Source organism: Lithobates pipiens, unplaced genomic scaffold (assembly GCF_037356315.1).
Source record: "Lithobates pipiens isolate NorthernLeopardFrog02 unplaced genomic scaffold, aLitPip1_a1.2 Scaffold_19, whole genome shotgun sequence".
Taxonomy (NCBI): domain Eukaryota; kingdom Metazoa; phylum Chordata; class Amphibia; order Anura; family Ranidae; genus Lithobates; species Lithobates pipiens.
Window position 1 is genome coordinate 418,572,783 of NW_027507764.1, and position 18,251 is coordinate 418,591,033.

Here is an 18,251-nt window from a genome sequence, read left to right on the forward strand (position 1 = left end):
CGGACGAAAACGAATGCACATGTCTACAGAATATTGGCATGCATTAAAAAGGGGATTAACTCAAGAGATAAAGCAATAATTCTCCCTCTCTACAAGACTCTGGTCTGGCTGCACCTGGAGTATGCTGTCCAGTTCTGGGCACCAGTCCTCAGGAAGGATGTACTGGAAATGGAGAGAGTCCAGAGAAGGGCACTTCTAATAGAGGGACTGGAGGACCGTCGTTATGAGGAAAGGTTACAAGCACTGAACGACCACAACATACAGGGATATACAATGTAATACTGAAATAAAATCACACACATAGGTTGGACTTGATGGACTTTTGTCTTTTCTCAACCTTGCCTATTATTATTATACAGGTTTTATATAGCGCCAACAGTTTGCTCAGTGCTTTACAACATGAGGGCAGACCTTACAATTAAATTACAATTTGGTACAAGAGGAATCAGAGGGCCCTGCTCGTTAGAGCTTACAATCTAACAATACTATGTAACTATATAAGCAGAATTCTTATATATTTACCAGTTATTACTGCTACTACAGCTGTTACCGCAATCACTGGCAAGAAAGGGTTGCTTTAAATATATTAAAGGGTTTTATTTTTTATCACAAACTTTCCTCAGATGTGAGTGTTTTTTTTTTCTTGGTCTTTTATTTTCAAAGTAAAAATTACATGTGTGATTTATTGGTTCTAGTGTGTAACTAGAAGTTAGTTGAAAAGATGCTGAAGAGTCTGTCCTGGGAAATGCAGCTGTTTGATTTTCAGGAATGCATGGGTTAATACATTGCAGTGTGTGTGTGTGTATGCAAGTCAGCAGCAAGGGGTGGGCACGTGACCTTTGGTAATCTGCATATGAGGAAGTCTGGGTGCTGCACTCAAAGCTGTACAGGCTGCTAGCTTCCACTGTTGACATTGACGTTTTCCTGTTGCAGAATTAGAAAGCTAAAAGCAAATCACTATGGTTAAAGAAAAGATTACTGGACTAACCGTGACCGATGTCCGCTTCCCAACTTCTTTGGGTCACCACGGCTCTGATGCTATGGTAAGAATAAGAAACCATTTGCACTTAAAACTGATTTAAGCCAGCGATGTCCCTGACACTTCTTCATCTTCCTTTCTGTTGTATTTTGCATAGCTCCCAACTGTCCCTGATTTCAAGGGACTGTCCCTGATTTGGAGCAATGTCCCTCTGTCCCTCTTTCTTCCTCATTTGTCCCTCATTTTGGTCTGATCTATATAGTTGTATATAAAATGTACTTTTTATCTTTCAAAAAGTGTTTCCCAGCGCTAAACCTTTTATCAAAATTCTAAATCGCTGCATTTGTAAATTTCAAAAGCCAATATAAAGGAATAATAGTGGTAAAAAAAGCACTTGTTGATTTAGTTAACAATTTTTTTTGGTTAATTCTCCTTTAACCACTTGCCGACCAGCGCACAACGATGTACGTCGACAGAATGGCACGGGCAGGCAAATGGGCGTACATGTACGTCCCTTTAAATTTGCCACCCTGCCATTGGGAGCGCGCCGCCGTGAGTCCGGTCGCGGGACCCGCGGACTCGATCGCCGCGGGCATTCCCGCGATCGTCTCACGGAGCGCTCGAATGGAGAAGTGCCGTTGTAAACAACATTTCTCCATTCTGCCTAGCAACTAGTGACGCTGATCTCTGCTCCATGTGATTGGAGCAGAGATCAGTGTTCACTAAATGAAAGCCCTACCCCCCCACAGTTAGTAACACGCCCCTAGGAACACTTAACCCCTACATTGCCACCCACTGGTTAACCCCTTCACTGCCAGTGTCATTTACACAGGAATCACTGCATTTATATAGCAGTGATTACTGTATAAATGACAATGGTCCCAAAAATGTGTCAAAAATGTCCGATGGGTCCCCCACAATGTCGCAGTCACAATAAAAATCGCTGATCGCCGCCATTACTAGTAAAAAAAAAAATAATAAAAAATTATTAATAAAAATGCTATAAAACTATCCCTATTTTGTAAACGCTATAACTTTTGCGCAAAGCAATCAATAATCGCTTATTGCGATTTTTTTTACCAAAAATATGTAGAAGAATACGTATCGGCCTAAACTGAGGGAAAAAATGTTTTTTTATATATTTTTGGGGGATATTTATTATAACAAAAAGTAAAAAATAATGTGTTTTTTTCAAAATTGTCGCTCTATTTTTATTTATAGCGCAAAAAATAAAAACCACAGGGGTGATCAAATACCACCAAAAGAAAGCTCTATTTGTGGGAAAAAAAGGACGTCAATTTTGTTTGGGAGCCACGTCGCACGACCGCGCAATTGTCAGTTAAAGTGATGCAGTGCCGAATCGCAAAAAGTGGTCTGGTCTTTGACCAGCAAATTGGTCCGGTCTGAAAGTGGTTAAGAGGGTGTGGCAGGGGGCATGTGCTATGCCTACATACATTTGGTAGTAGGTGTCCCTCAGACCCATCTCAAAATGTTGGGAAGTATGTTTTTGTAAAGTTCACTTCAGTTATGTTGTGGGAGCAATGTATACAACTTTGATCAGTTCAAATAAAGACAAATAGGCTCAAATACAATATTAAATGTGTTAGTGATTGGCTAACAAGCAAACCTGCATCAACACATTTGTATAGCTGAATATTTATTATAATGTTTCTTCCAGATTTGTGTATAGTGCTAATTGACACAATTTGCCCATTACTGGAACAGTATGAGCCCCTGTACACACGGTCGGAGATTTCGACAACCAAATCCGTCGGATTTTCTCCGTTGGATTTTGTCCGTTGGATCTTGTCCGAAACTGTTGCATACACACGATCGGAAGTTGTCGAAAAATCCGATCTTTCAAAACGTGATGATGTAATTTCGTTACGATGGGACTACATTCAGGCTAGTAGCCAATAGCTTTGATGTAGGAATTTGATCTGAGCATGCGTGGCACTTGGTCCGATCAAAATTCGCTACACATGATCGGAGTATGTCCGACCGGCCCAGTTGGTCGGGAAATATTTCCAACATGTTGGAAAATTGGGTCCGACAGATATTCCAACGGAATCAGTCCGATGCATACCACACAGTCGGATTATCCGACGACGCGGTCCGATAGGACACTAACAGTAAAGAACCCTTTACGCAGTTTAATGTTAAACTGTATCTCTTCTAATTTTAGTAAATGGTTGTGTGTCTTTTTAAATTCCCTTCCGTTGAATAGTTTTATCCCTATTGTGGGGTCCACAGTACGGTATTTGTATATTGAAATCATATCCCCTCTCAAGCATCTCTTCTTCAGAGAGAAACAGTTCAGTGCTTGCAGTCTTTCCCCATAGCTGAGATCCTCCAGTCCTTTTATTAGCTTTGTCACCCTTCTCTGGACCCTCTCCAGTTCCAGCACATCCCTTCTAATGTAGAGTTAGCTTTATAAAACACCAAGCATTGAAAATAGGTCAGCTCTCCTCTTCAGACCTAAGGTGTATTAAAGTCCAACTCCAGATAAAATAAAACCCTCACTTATTCCTCCCTCCCACTACCCTATACCTGATTGTGAAATTAAAAAAAAATATATCTAAATACATTTTTATTTACCTAAACCAAAGGTCACATGACTTTTGGGTCTCGAAAATGGTAGGGTGCTCTCAGGATCCAAAAGTGGAGTTAGTCATCGTGAGGCGATTATAAGGGACGTTAAAGCGGTTGTAACCCTAAGGAAAAAAAAATATCCTGTTCCTTTAAAGCATGATAAACATCATGTCATTTGTGCCATTCTATGCTGTAAAATACCTGGCTGATTCTGCCTGTTCTGTGCCCCCCTAGGTGTGCTGACCACGGTAATCATAGCTGCTGATCCATGATACCTTGGTCAGTTTACGTTCCTCCATCATTCCGCTGTGTGGTCAGTCTCTCCCTCTTCCATTCCCTCCCTGCCTATCAGTTAAATAGTCTATGCTGTGAGAGCCAATCTCCTCCCTGCCTTGCCCCTCCTAACACTATTGCGTGTGACTGTAAAGTCACTGGTATTTCCTCTGTTATAGCAAGGTGTATTGTACAGTGTATGTGTTTTTTTTTTTTTTATAATGATGCTAAATACCTTAATTCATAGTGCCGTTGTGTGGTCATGTGACCTTCTGGGTGATATCAGAGGTGAATCTTAGCCCCTCCTGCTATAGTCCTTACATCAGGGAAGAAGAGTGGTGGGAGGTCACATGACCTTCGCCGAGCTTCATAATTAAAAAGAAAAAAAAAACACGTAGCTTGCTATAACAGAGGGGATTCCAGTAATTGTTCTCAGTGACTTTAGAACCACTTTAACATCTTTACTGGCGGTTCCGACAGCATAAAAATGCACTGGTGATAGTCCTGAACAGCGTACTCAGGTTCCTGCACGAGGTAAGACAGAAAAATCGGCTAATATGATAAGTTAGAGGGGATAGGAGATAGGGTTGGGAAATTTAAATTTTTGACTGGAGGTGGGCTTTAATCACCTTATTTTATTAAAGTATATACAAAGCCGCGCCAACCCTCCCCTACATATATAATATAAATTCAAATTAAAAAATAAAGACTAGTACAATTAAGCAAAAGACTTCAAAAAATGTGGAGATGACCAAAAAAGGCAAAAATGGCATAAAATAAAAATAAAAAGTCCAATTTAAGAAAAGTTCACAGGTGAATCCAAATAACAGACATAAGTGTTCTTAAATGACAGGACCACAGTGGTTCAACACTTTCCAAGGCGCGTGAGATACCCGTCACCATATGTTGAATGCGCTTACCAGAAAATATATGGAATGAAGCATATATAAATGATAAATGGATGACGTCCAGGTTAACCTTCCTCAGCTGGGTCAGCACTCCATCTCTTAGCGGTGTTTCCAAGATAATAATCTGTTCAGTGGTCTCGATATGAAGCACTCAGAGGCCCACAGAAAAGAAAGGGACTGACATAGCGTAATAACGTAGGAACAGTTTAATGAATAAAAGTAATGCACTTACAGGTTTGTAGATAAAATACAGCATATAGGAGCAAATGTAAAAAGCCGGCCGGCAAACAGGAGCCCGTCCTCCTCTCCTACAACGTGGTGGCGTCACTGCGTGCCTTCCCAGACGTGTTTCGTCATACCAGACGTTGTCAATGGGGAACGGGCAGCGCAGTGACGCTCTGCCTAATATAGCTAACGAAGGGAACCAAGCCTCGTATTGAGATACCTTATTTTATTGGCTGGGCTGATTGAAACTGCATAAACTAAAACAAAAATATAGTTACCTTTAGAAATATAAATTGGCAGCAATAACCCAGAGCAGTCCTTGTGCCCTGAAACCCATGTGGAGAGGGGCTCTATCATGCAAATATCAACTGCACTCATGAAGTTGGGGCACTTGTTCTGGTTAGTAAAGCTACCTATCCCAGTAAGGAGGCTCGAGATAAGGAAAGGGTGGGCCAAAGGGCCAACATACCTGTAGCATTTAAAAAAAATTCACATTTCAGGGCTCATAATGCATCCTAGAAGATGGTTGAAACTTAGTCAGGCATCAATAGATATACAGTATCTCACAAAAGTGAGTACACCCCTCACATTTTTGTAAATATTTTATTATATCTTTTCATGTGACAGCACTGAAGAAATTACACTTTGCTACAATGTAAAGTAGTGAGTGTACAGCTTGTATAAAAGTTTAAATTTGCTGTCCCCTCAAAATAACTCAACACACAGCCATTAATGTCTAAACCACTGGCAACAAAAGTGAGTACACCCCTAAGTGAAAATGTCCAAATTAGACCCAAAGTGTCTTAGTATTTTGTGTGGCCACCATTATTTTACAGCACTGCCTTAACCCTCTTGGGCATGGAGTTCACCAGAGCTTTACAGGTTACCACTGGAGTCCTCTTCCACTCCTCCACGACGACAACATGGAGCTGGTGGATGTTAGAGACCTTGCGCTCCTCCACCTTCTGTTTGAGGATGCCCCACAGACTCAATAGGGTTTAAGTCTGGAGACATGGTTGGCCAGTTCATCACCTTTACCCTCAGCTTCTTTAGCAAGGCAGTGGTCGTCTTGGAGGTGTGTTTGAGATCGTTATCATGTTGGAATACTGCCCTGCGGTCCAGTCTTTGAAGGGAGGGAATCATGCTCGGCTTCGGTATGTCACAGTACATGTTGGCATTCATGGTTCCCTCATGAACTGTAGCTCCCAGTGCCTGCAGCACTCATGCAGCCCCAGATCATGACACTTCCACCACCATGCTTGACTGTAGGCAACATACACTTGCTCTTGTACTCCTCACCTGGTTACCGCCACACACGCTTGACACCATCTGCACTAAATAAGTATCTTGGTCTCCTCAGACCACAGGACATGATCCCAGTAATCCATTTCCTGAGTCTGCTTGTCTTCAGCAAACAGTTTGCAGGCTTTATTGTGCATCATCTTTAGAAGAGACTTCCTTTTGGGATGACAGCCATGCAGACCAATTTGATGCAGTGTGTGGCATATGGTCCGAGCACTGACAGGCTGACCCCCCCCCCCCCCCCCCCCACCCCTTCAACCTCTGCAGAATTGCTGGGAGCACTCATATGTCTATTAACCAAAGACAACCTCTGGATATGACGCTGAGCACACGCGCTCAACTTATTCGGTCAACCATGGCAAGGCCTGTTCTGAGTGGAACCTGTCCCGTTAAACCGCTGTATGGTCTTGGCCACTGTGCCGCAGCTCAAGTTCAGGATCTTGGCAATCTTCTTATAGCCTAGGCCATCTTTATGTAGAGCAATAATTCTTTTTTTCAGATCCTCAGTGACCAATATGAGAAAGTGATAGCGATAACACAAAATGTAACACATCTTCTCCCCATTCACACCTGAGACCTTGTAATACTAACGAGTCACATGACACCAGAGGTGGAAAATGGCTAATTGGGCCAATTTGGACATTTTTTGTTGCCAGCGGTTTAGACATTAATGGCTGTGTGTTGAGTTATTTTGAAGGAACAGCAAATTTACACTGTTAGCCCTTGTACACACGGTCGGAGATTCTGACAACCAAATCCGTCGGATTTTGTCCGAAACTGTTGTATACACACGGTCGGAAAAAGTTGTCGGAAAATCCGACGTGATGACGTTATTTCGTTACGATGGGACTACGTTCACGCTAGTAGCCAATAGCTTTGGTGTAGGAATTTGATCTGAGCATGCGTGGCACTTTGTCCGATCGGAATTCTGTACACATGATTGGAGTATGTCCGATCGGAGCATTTTGTCGGAAAATATTTCCGGCAAGTTGGAAAAGTTGGTCCGACGGAAACAGTCCGATGCAGACCACACACAGTCGGAATATCCGACAAAACACTCCGATCGGACACATTCCGACGGAATCTCCGACCGTGTGTACAAGGGCTTATACAAGCTGTACACTCACTACTTTACATTGTGGCAAAGTGTCATTTCTTCAGTGTTGTCACATGAAAAAGGTATAATAAAATATTTACAAAAATGTTAGGGGTGTACTCACTTTTGTGAGATACTGTAAGTCAGGTACAATTTGCCTATATATTTTCCTGGTTCATTAGCTATCAGAATAAAAACGTACAATGACCCTTATGTCTAAGGTTGGGATGGTTATAAAAGGCAACTAAGGCATATTAATGACATAGCCTACTTCGGTATCCATAATCAAAGGTTGCTGCATCTATGATGCTTACATATTGGTGTCTCTTCTCATCATTACAAGTGCTGTGCCCAAGGATAAAAGGTATAAAGAGTTCAGTTCAATTTGTAGTTGTATTGAAAAAGTTAACTGTAGAAGGATGAACGTCCTACTGGAGCTCTCACACACTGAGAGGCCAGCCTTTTTGGCAAATACCAAAACATTCAGATTGTCAGTCTGAGCTAGCAAATGTGCCCCAACATCATATGTACTAAATAAACCTCAACATTATGAAAGATAGGTTTATGGTATTTTTTTTTCTCTTTTAAAATTCCACAACTAAATTCCTGTCTGTGCATTTCCCAAAATTATGTTTGCTAAAACTACCTTTTGCCTTTCACAGTGATGTTTAAGAGACCTGATATTGAACTTTGACTTCCCATTGCTTGTGGAAAGTAATCATTTACTGCCTTAACCCCAGACATTGTTTTCTCCTAGGAAAATATTGGTTCTCTTGTTAAGTGGACCATTAAAGCCATATGCACATTTTTTCAGAGATAATATTAAAAAGAAATTATAACCCGTGTTCCATACAAACATACCATGTTTTCAGGAGCAAACAACACAATTTTGGTTTGTATAAGGAACTTATAAAGAGCCAAAAATGCTACAAGAAACACACAATGTCCATTCTAGGTTACACAAAAACCAAAAAGGTATAGTTTAAATAAAAGATGCTCTGTTGTTGAAAATGTTTCCAGTCAAAATTCACAGTCATTGGGTCAACTATTACACATCGATGGGTATATTATGTACTTCTCTTTCAAAGTGGTGAAAACCCAGTTCTTGTCCATTTTACCACCTGTCATAAGTCAAGTCATCACTGTCCTTCCTTTGGTTATCTTCCATCCTACATGGCCAAAACAACCTATCTTTCACATGCCAATAAGTTTTCAGTGTAGACATCGAATTTAGAATGGACAACCAATGTATTTAGAAGGGTAGATGTTTTACCAAACATGACATTAAGAAGTCATCTGGCAACTTTCAAAAGAACTCACATAATTCAGATAATGTGGAGTAGCAGTGTACCTATAGTTAAACGCATCACTCCCTTTTCTGCAGAAGATAGAAATAGATTGGGACCTGCTTGCATGGAGCAACAAGCAGAAAACTTTCTGTGTTTGATAAGCCATTGCCAGTGAAAGACAAAGTGAGGGGGAGTCTCTTAAAGTGGACATTTGTCCAGAACACAGCTGTCAGTTGAGATATTAGTTTTTTCATTTCTGTCCTATAACCAGGACAAGAAGTGTGAGGAAATATTAACAACCCGGTCACCCAGAAAAGAGTTATACTTAGAAAGATTTATACTTTCTTCACTGTACCATGAGCAAAAAGATTACTTGACTGGAGCTCAAAGTTAAATTTTATAATAAATATTAAAAAAAAAAAAACCTAGTAACTAAACAATATTTTCCTCATTTCATATAGAGTGGGTAAACCTCTGTCAGGTTTAATTTCTGTCTGTGTCTCTGTCTGTGTCTCCACTGGGGAAGATTCACCTTCTCTATTTGTCTTGACGACCATTGCCACCAGCACTAAAGGCGAGGAAGACCCACAATTCTGAGTTACAATTTCAACTTCCCAAGAGAGGATTTCCTTTAAAGCTGCACTCTGCAAAGCTAAAAAGACCTCCCTTTCAGTGGGGACTTCAGGTTAACTGCTCATTTATGCCTAGGGAAAAAGCAGTTTTATTTACCTGATCCTACACTTCTACAGGCTGTCCACACTGCTAGACCTGTTCCTTCAGCCTCTGCACTCCTGCTCTCTGATGGTCACAGTCTAGGGTTATCTGACATTGTCAAAGCCGATACAGAGCCCTTAGCATTGAATGTGAGGACACATAGGGACAGTCCGCTGCTGGAGTGACGTTCAGCACCATTTGCTGGGTACCAGAGGATCATGTAAGTAAATGTGCTTTCCATGTCCCCCACACTAAACAAACAGCTGTGGGCACAGCTATCTAGAATTCAGCTTTAATTTATAGAGATTTCCTCTTACTTCTTTGTGTGCTTCTAAAAAAGGAAATGAATAAAAATCTGCTCAATAGGGGACAGACAGAAAAACTTGACAGGGATTTTAGCCATTTCATACTCTATCCAACTAAAGTTTAATGTAAAGAAAATGATTTAAAAATATTATATATATATATATATATATATATATATATATATATATATATATATATATGTGTGTGTGTGTATATGTGTATATATATATAATTATATATACTATATACAGTATGTGTGCGTGTTTATTTAGAATGTAACACTCTGAGTATATCTTCCTTTTTTGCCTACAACACAGCACACGGACCCTGACTACTCTGCAGCCTATGTGACCCTAGAAACAGATGCATCGGATGGTATAAAAGGATATGGCTTAACCTTTACTTTGGGCAGAGGCACAGAAGTTGGTAAGACATTTTTTTTTTTTTCCAGCAGACATGTTGAACTTTTCATTTTCCTTTCAAGAATTAGGGATGTATTAGGGAAGTAACACTTAGTGTGTTGTAATCAGTCTGGATGTGTTCACTTTTCACCCCAAAAGAGGTTTTCTTAAAAACAATAACAGGAACCAATACTTAAAACCAATCCGTTCCCTATACAAGAGCATTTGTTTGTCTCAGACTGTCAGTGTTTGGATTAAAGACCAGCTAAAGCCAACGATTTTCTTTACCACTTTCAGCCCCGGACCATTTTGCTGGCTTAAGACCAGACCACTTTTTGCAATTCGGCACCGCGTTGTTTTAACTGACAATTGCGCGGTCGTGCAGCGTTGCTGCCAAACAAAATAGACGTCCTTTTTTTTGCACAAATAGAGCTTTCTTTTGGTGGTATTTGATCACCCGTGCGGTTTTTATTTTTTGCGCTATAAACAAAAATAGAGCGACAATTTTGAAAAAAAACACATTATTTTTATTATTATTACTTTTTGCTATAATATCCCCCAAAAATATATAAACATTTTTCTCCTCAGTTTAGGCCGATATGTATTCTACATATTTTTGGTAAAACAAAACGCAATAAGTGAATATTGATTGGTTTGCGCAAAATTTATAACGTTTAGAAAATAGGGGATAGCTTTATGGCATTTTTATTAATAAATTTTTTTTTACTAGTAATGGCGGCGATCAGCGATTTTTATCGTGACTGCGACATTATGTCGGACACATCGGACATTTTTGACAAATTTTTGGGACCATTGTCATTTATACAGCAATCGGTGCTATACAAATGCACTGATTGCTGTGTAAATGACACTGGCAGTGAAGGGGTTAACACTTGTTGCAAGGCAAAACGGGGAAATGCTGTTTACATCGGCATCTCCCCGTTCAGCCTCCCCATGAGATGATCGCAGGTATCTCCAATAGCGATCGAGTCCGCGGGACCCGCGACCGGACTCACGGGGGTCCCGACCGGCACTCCTGCAGCTCTGTCAGTGTATCGATTTGCTAGTACCTCATACAAGGAAACCGATACATTCTGACAGGAAGACTCAATAAACTACCACTGCATTCACAGCGCTATGGCAGTTTGAAAACTACAAGCCGATAGCCGCAGAGGACTGTGAATGAGTGACGCGGCTGGGTGGGTGTAGCAGACACAGGCAGCAGAATTGTGGCAGCAGACATGGGGAGAAGAATCCCGGTCTGCTGTCTCAGGGAAGGGGGTGCAGGGCCTGCTGCATTCATAATTAGGATTAGAACCTCCTTCAGGTGTGTTCCTACCTTTCTTTCTGTCCCAGTTACACTCTGTCACATTCTGACGTGCAGGGTATCAACAGTATTGTTCATAAGTGGACACAGAAAGCATGAAAAGAACTGAAAATGCCCTAATAATTCTGCACTTTGCTAAAAAAAATCCAAAATCCGTTTATGTTGCTATTTACGGTACATGCCAGTAGGACCGGAAGAGAGGGAAATCTTCTCAGTAGGTTCAGATTCAACATTTAAAGGAGAAGTTTGAGGTACAGAAAAAAAAAAACCTTCACCCTCCAATATATGCTCCAGTCTTATGTTGGCTCTAAAACAGACAACTGTCTTAAGCCCTGTGCACATGGGCAGAATGTTGGGAGACATTTGCCAGTACAAAAAATACGACGAAAAACAGTTAATATCCACTTATATTCCAAGGCTGATTACATAACAATTGTAGTGCGAAGGTAAACTCTCATATTATTTTCTGCATGGTCTTAGCTTGCTTTGACTCATGTAAAGGCATGTTCACAGTAAAACACACGCACTAGTGTATTCCATTGACGTGTTTGAGATGCATTGTGTAATGCCTTTGGAAATAATTTTTAAAGGAATCTGGTACCAGAAGAAATATGGGTACTGACCGCTTTCCAAGATTGTTAATTGCTAGGCTGACTTTAACTTCAGTAGTTTGTTACTGACTAAGAGCAAGCGTTAGGAAAGTAAGAATGAAATCAGACCTCCTGATCTGAAAGCTTTTTCCTGGTCTATGCCTCAGAATATATTTATTAAACTTATTTTGGGATAATTTAAAATGCTGATTGTGAAGCGGGTCTTATCATCAACATCTGTACCTGATCTCACAAATTCTCTTATTTTCTTATGACTGAGTGGACACAAATTACCACAGACACCTAAATCTAGCAGTAGGCGGCACATTGGCTAAGTGGTTAGCAATACCCCCTAGCAGCACTGGGGTCGTTGGTTTGAATCCCAACAATGGCACTACCTGCCTGGAGTTTGCATGTTCTCCCTGTGCCTGCATGGGTTTCCTCTGGGTACTCCTGTTTCCTTCCACACTCGAAAGACATGCAGGTAGGTTAATTGGGTCCTGTCTAGTATGCATATGTGAAGGCAGGGACTGATGTTAATGTATAATATATGTGTGTGTGTATGTGTGTATATATATATATATATATATATGTGTGTGTGCTGCGTAAACTGACAGCACTTTTTATGTTCCTGACATAAATAATAGCAGAACACCTTTCCACTAGAGTAAAGGCTGTTACAGCAATAAGGAGGGGGAGGCAACCCCATATTAATGTCAATGGTTTTCAAATTGGGTGTCCAGAAAGCTCATATAGGTGTAATGGGCAGGTATCCTTAAACATTTGGTCATATAGTATACAGCAGTGTCAAATTCAATTTAATTGCGGGCCCCATCAGCATTATGATTGCCCTCAAAGGGATCGTTGTATGTGCAGAGCACCCCCTCTTATATCAGATTTCAAGAGCTTTGACCGCACCATCAGAAGTCAACCATCTCTTACATCACAATTCGTCCCCCTTACCTTGTGCTGCTGCTGGAAAGAAGCCAGGGACGGACCTGGGAAGCAGAAAATGCAGAATTAGGAGGAGGACCAGGCTTGAGTCAGCTGCTGGAGTCCGCTGAATGTTGAGACCAGGGGTGGTAGAGGGGTTGCTGCACAGAGAGGTGCAGAATCTGTAGGAAGAGATCTGTTCTCCTCTCTACTGCCGAGGGGGGTGAGTCAGAGACAAGAGTTTCTGCGGCTGCACAAGGGAGGGTGCCGCAGCTGCAGGAGAGGTGCAAGGGCCACATCAAATGGCCTGACACGTGTGGTTTACAGTATGTTTGTTTCTGTTTTTGTACCAAGATTTTAAAAGTATAAAAAAAGGTTATGTGCAGCTTTTCTGTGTATATCATACCATTGTAAAATTGTCACCTGAAACCCTATATAGTACATCATTAACTTGCTTGCAACATGACATAAATTTTTTTTTTTCAGTAGCCCTGTATATGACTAACTTCCATATATCATCTCATCAGAAATCAGTCATTTAGCCGAGCGATATTTTACTATAGTAATGTTTTTTATCAGTCATGCTATCTGCAAATGCTATTTTTCTGGGATCGCCAAGGTTCGTGATTATACAAAACAATTTTTGTTCCTCGTAAGCATGAGGGCCGTATTACTGTACCTGAAACAACACCATTAAATACCATTTGTGATACTTTTTTAATTTGCATGGAGAGTTTAATTTTTTAGACAACCTTTCGGGGCATTTCCCCCTTTTCCCGATCCAAGCAGTGCTGATACACTTTGGGGTCAATTTACCAAAAACCCACTGGACACATTTGACAAGTATTCGCCTGACCTTGATGAATTCTGGCCGTCTTATTCTTAATACAGTGATTTCCAATTATCATCCGCTCCATCTAGTGACCATAATACAATATTTTTTCTGAAATACTTCAATCAGAAAAAATACTGCATTATTGACGCTAGATGGAGCTGACAATCATAGGAAATCACTGCATTAAGAAAAATATGTTCAGCATTTGTTAAAGATGGGCAAATGCTTGTACCATACTATACATCCAACTAATCTTTTACAAATAGACCCCTTTATGTCACAGATTGTACTGAACAAATCAGGACATTGCAATACAACTGCAATGTACTGCATAGAGGTTTATTGTATTAACAAACAACCACTTATTCTAAAATAACATCTAAATACCATTGTGTAATAAATCGTATGCTGTTTTGCAGTGGTGTGTGCTGTGAAAGCTCTTTCAAGACATGTGGTGGGAAGAGCGTTTGAAGACATTGTCAACAATTTTAGGGGGTTCTACAGGGAGCTAAGCAGCGATGGGCAACTGCGCTGGGTATGGTGAACTTTGACTTGGTTTTTTTTTCTGTGTCTGTTTAAAATGTTTAGAAAAATACCTTGTTTGGAAAATCGGACATAGTGTAAGTACCGCATATACTCGAGTATAAGCCGACCCGGATATAAGCCGAGGCACCTAATTTTACCACAAGAAACTTGAAAAACCTATTGACTCGAGTATAAGCCTAGGGTGGGAAATGCAGCAGCTACTGGTAAACTATACCCATCTGCAGCCCCACTGTGGCCATCTGCAGCCCCACTGTGGCCATCTGCAGCTTCACTGTGCCCATCTGCAGCTTCACTGTGCCCATCTGCAGCTTCTCTGTACCCATCTGCAGCTTCACTGTGCCCATTTGCAGCTTCACTATGCCCATCTGCAGCCTCCCTGCGTCCATCTGTAGCCTCACTGTGCCCATTTGATTACACACAGTGGGTGTCTCCCGCTGTGTCATGCATTCCTCCTTGTCCATTATAAACGGAACACTGATTCAGTTTCCCAGTACTGTATCAGTGTTCAATGTTCCGTATGGGTTTTTTTTTCTCCAAAAGAATCGGAAAATAGTATCAAATATTTACCATACTTTTCCTTTCCTGACACCAGTCCATGGTAGCATATACAGTATGTGTTATAGCCTCATCCCTATCTCCACCCATAGGACCTGTTTAGATCTATAAAAGGTAAAGTTTGAGCAACCTCCTCCATTCTCCATAATAAAAAGATAAAATAAGGGAGGGTTCATATGCTGCCATGAAGTTGCTTCAGTAAAGGAAAATTGCGGTAAGTATTTGACACAATTTTCTGTTTTACTGACGCCAATATGGCAACATAACTAACGAGATAAGTAGGGAGGGCTAAAATGTATAATTAAACTTTGTTACAATGGACATGAAAGCCTGAACATGGAAGCCTGCTGCTTTGCAGATGGTCTCCAGAGACATTTTGCATGCGCTGTCCCTCACTTAAAGATTTAGAGATGAAGGAGATTGCTCTAGCTTTCCTTTTATAGATTTAAACAGATCCTGTAGGTGGAGATGGGGGCTGAGCTATATCACATGTATGCTGCCATGCTGGTGTCAGGAAAATCACATTCACAGTTAGAATTTCTTTTGAGAGAAGATATGCATCCTTCTCCTGTGAATTTTCTTGTCACTATAGTCGAAACCCATTATCAATTTGATCAAATAGCCGTTAGAAAGTCAAACAAACATTTTCTAACAAATGTCTCTGAGTGTATGACCGACTTTATAATGATTCTGAAAGTATTCAGTGAATATACAGCTTGCAGTTATTTGGAAATATTGAAACATGAATTTCATATGTGAATTTTTATTTATTACAGGTACTTTCATAACATCTATAATTTACTTAGCGCTCTACATATACAGTATACTGCACAAGTCCCTGCCCTCATGTAGCTTACAATTTAGGGTCTCTAATAGGGGTGCACCAAATGGGGTTTTTGGTGCCGAAACTGATACCGAAAATGGAAGATACACTAGGCCGAAAACCGAAACTGATACAGAAAATTACAGTTTAAAAAAAAAAGAAAAACATACCAAAATGAAATATTAACAAAAAAATAGGCATAATAAAAAATGCCAAAGAGTAGACTAAGAGCCTCTATGTTTGAGTAGATATACGGTATTTGCAATGATTACTTTATTTTTCAAAAATAGAAGAACCGAACCATAAAACAAGACAGAGGGCGCATTGGCTATTATACACATCATAATACTAAGCTGTCAGTTCTGTATCAAAGCTTGTTGTCAGAGTACTGTAAAACATCAGCTTCCAGTCCACGATACATCATCATTCACATCACATAATGGGAGTGCGACAACTGGAAAACCCAACAACAGGCTAAGGTGTTTCAAGGACTTCCTTAGAGCCAGAGCTCCGAGGAGACAAGGCAAGGCAATTTAGACAAGTCCTCAAAACATGTTAGCCTGTTAGATTTTCCAGTTGTCCTAGGCTATATGTGATGTGATGTATTGTGGACTGGAAGCTTACTTTGATGACAAGGTTGATAGAGTACACCTGTTGGTTTGTTGTATATTACTAAGTTACCATTATTAATAGAGAGGTCTTCCTTAATCCACTAGGTCGGGGTGCCCTCTGTCTTGTTTTATTTCGACAGTGTAAGTATATCCACTGACTTCCCTAGTCATAACTCATAAGAGAGAGTATTAAGAGGGCATCAATGTGAGGCATGTCCAGTAAACCCAGCAGGGAAAAATGTAGGCAACAGTCTGGGGCCCACTTCCAGGCACCAGAGATTGTGGATTTGATTTACTAAAATTGGAGAGATTGAAAAATATAGCGCAGCTGAGTACATTAGGTTAGCCAATGAGCTTTGAAATTCTTTGGCTTGTTCAAAGCTTTGACAAAAAAAATTGGAAGCCGATTGGTTACCTTAACCTGGCTTCTACGCATAGCTGCACCAGATTTTGCAGTCTCCAGTTTTAGTAATAATAAATCAATCAACCTCTGTGTGTTTTCCTTTTCAGTTTCATATCCCTTTACTTTAAATGGCAAAGTTACTGTACAAAACAAACTGTTATAAAATTAAAGAACGACTAACCATAACAAATATGGCAGAAGGCCGCTATTTCATTTCACAGTTTTTCTGTAAATAATTATATAACATATTATATGATATATATTATTTTTTTGTTATTTTATTTTCAACTTAAATGAGAACTAATTTCCCTAAGTTCTCTCCCTACGGTGTCCATGGCTGCATGTGCGATAAAACTGTATGTATATGTAATATGTAGCTGCGGGTTACATACATAGTCATACAGTATATATAGCACTGTGTTCCGTCCCTGGGTATGGGCAGAGACTTCCTGGAACAACACAGACTAGTCTATAGTCTGGTCTACAGTAGCGGCGCTCAACCAATCACAGCAAGCAATGTTGACTAATCAGTGTTTCTGGAAGTCTCTGCCCATACCCGGAACACAGTGCGGTATAATGTATGTATGTAGCCAGACACAGATACAGAACAGATATACATACAGTTTTGCACATGCAGCTTGCTGACAGTTTAGGGAGAGAGTGAGACATAGTTTGGCGCAACAACAACAAACTATGTGTACAGTAGTTCAAAAGCTGGAGCTCTCCTATATTGAAGAAGTTCCAAAAAAAAAAAACTGTAGAAGAACTACAATGAACATTGAATAACCAATGGCACAACTAGGCATTGGAACATACATTATTTGTTCCAATTGTGTCCACTAGCACAGTCTGACTCATACCAATTAATTTACTATGTTCAACATAGTAAATGAATTGGACTGTGCTACTGATTTATTTATAAATCAATTTCAGAGTAAAAGTGGCAGATTTCGCTTGAAGAACAAAAGTTGTTCAGCTTTCTCACAGGAGAGACGGTTTCTCTTCTCATCAAGAATATAAGATGCTTGACTGAATAGTCTCTCACTCTCTGTACTGGTGCTTGGGGCAGATAAATATCTGTGTGCAATCTGTGCAAGCAAAGGAAAAAGTTGTTTGTTGATGCGCCAGTACTCAAGGGGATTGGCATAATGCAATTGCATACTGTCAGTCATGTTTAAAAAAAATGAATGCGCTTGTCAGTGTAGTATATAATTTATATAACATATGAACAACTTAATGCTATTTAAATTAATTGATGTTTGACAGAGCTATATAAGTAGTAAAGTAGTACCTAAATAAAATATAATTATTACCTGGCCTGTTAATTTAGTAGTAGAAGAACTAGTAGAAGTAAAACAACTAACTATAATAGTACTACAAGTACACAATCACATACATACAGCTGAATATCACTATAGCAAAGTTTGTATTACATACATATTATTATATAGTTAGTACTAGATGGATTGTTTGTCACTGTCAGTTCAAGAGAATGCTCACCGGCAAACAGTAGTAAGAATAGCCATCCAGGAGGGACGGTGTC

The 18,251-nt window shown here is 40.1% G+C and overlaps 1 protein-coding gene across 3 annotated transcripts in view; it reads left to right on the forward strand.

Annotated features, from left to right (window-relative positions):
* The first annotated feature begins 853 nt into the window (after window positions 1-853).
* Window positions 854-18,251, forward strand: part of ENOSF1 (enolase superfamily member 1) — a 60,919-nt gene continuing 43,521 nt past the window's right edge. For all 3 annotated transcript variants that reach the window (XM_077492541.1, XM_077492542.1, XM_077492543.1), the window contains exons 1-3: window positions 854-1,043; window positions 10,002-10,110; window positions 14,190-14,305. In XM_077492541.1, coding sequence (XP_077348667.1) covers window positions 960-1,043; window positions 10,002-10,110; window positions 14,190-14,305 — 309 coding nt within the window. In that variant the 5' untranslated portion in view covers window positions 854-959. The remainder of the gene's footprint in view (window positions 1,044-10,001; window positions 10,111-14,189; window positions 14,306-18,251) is intronic.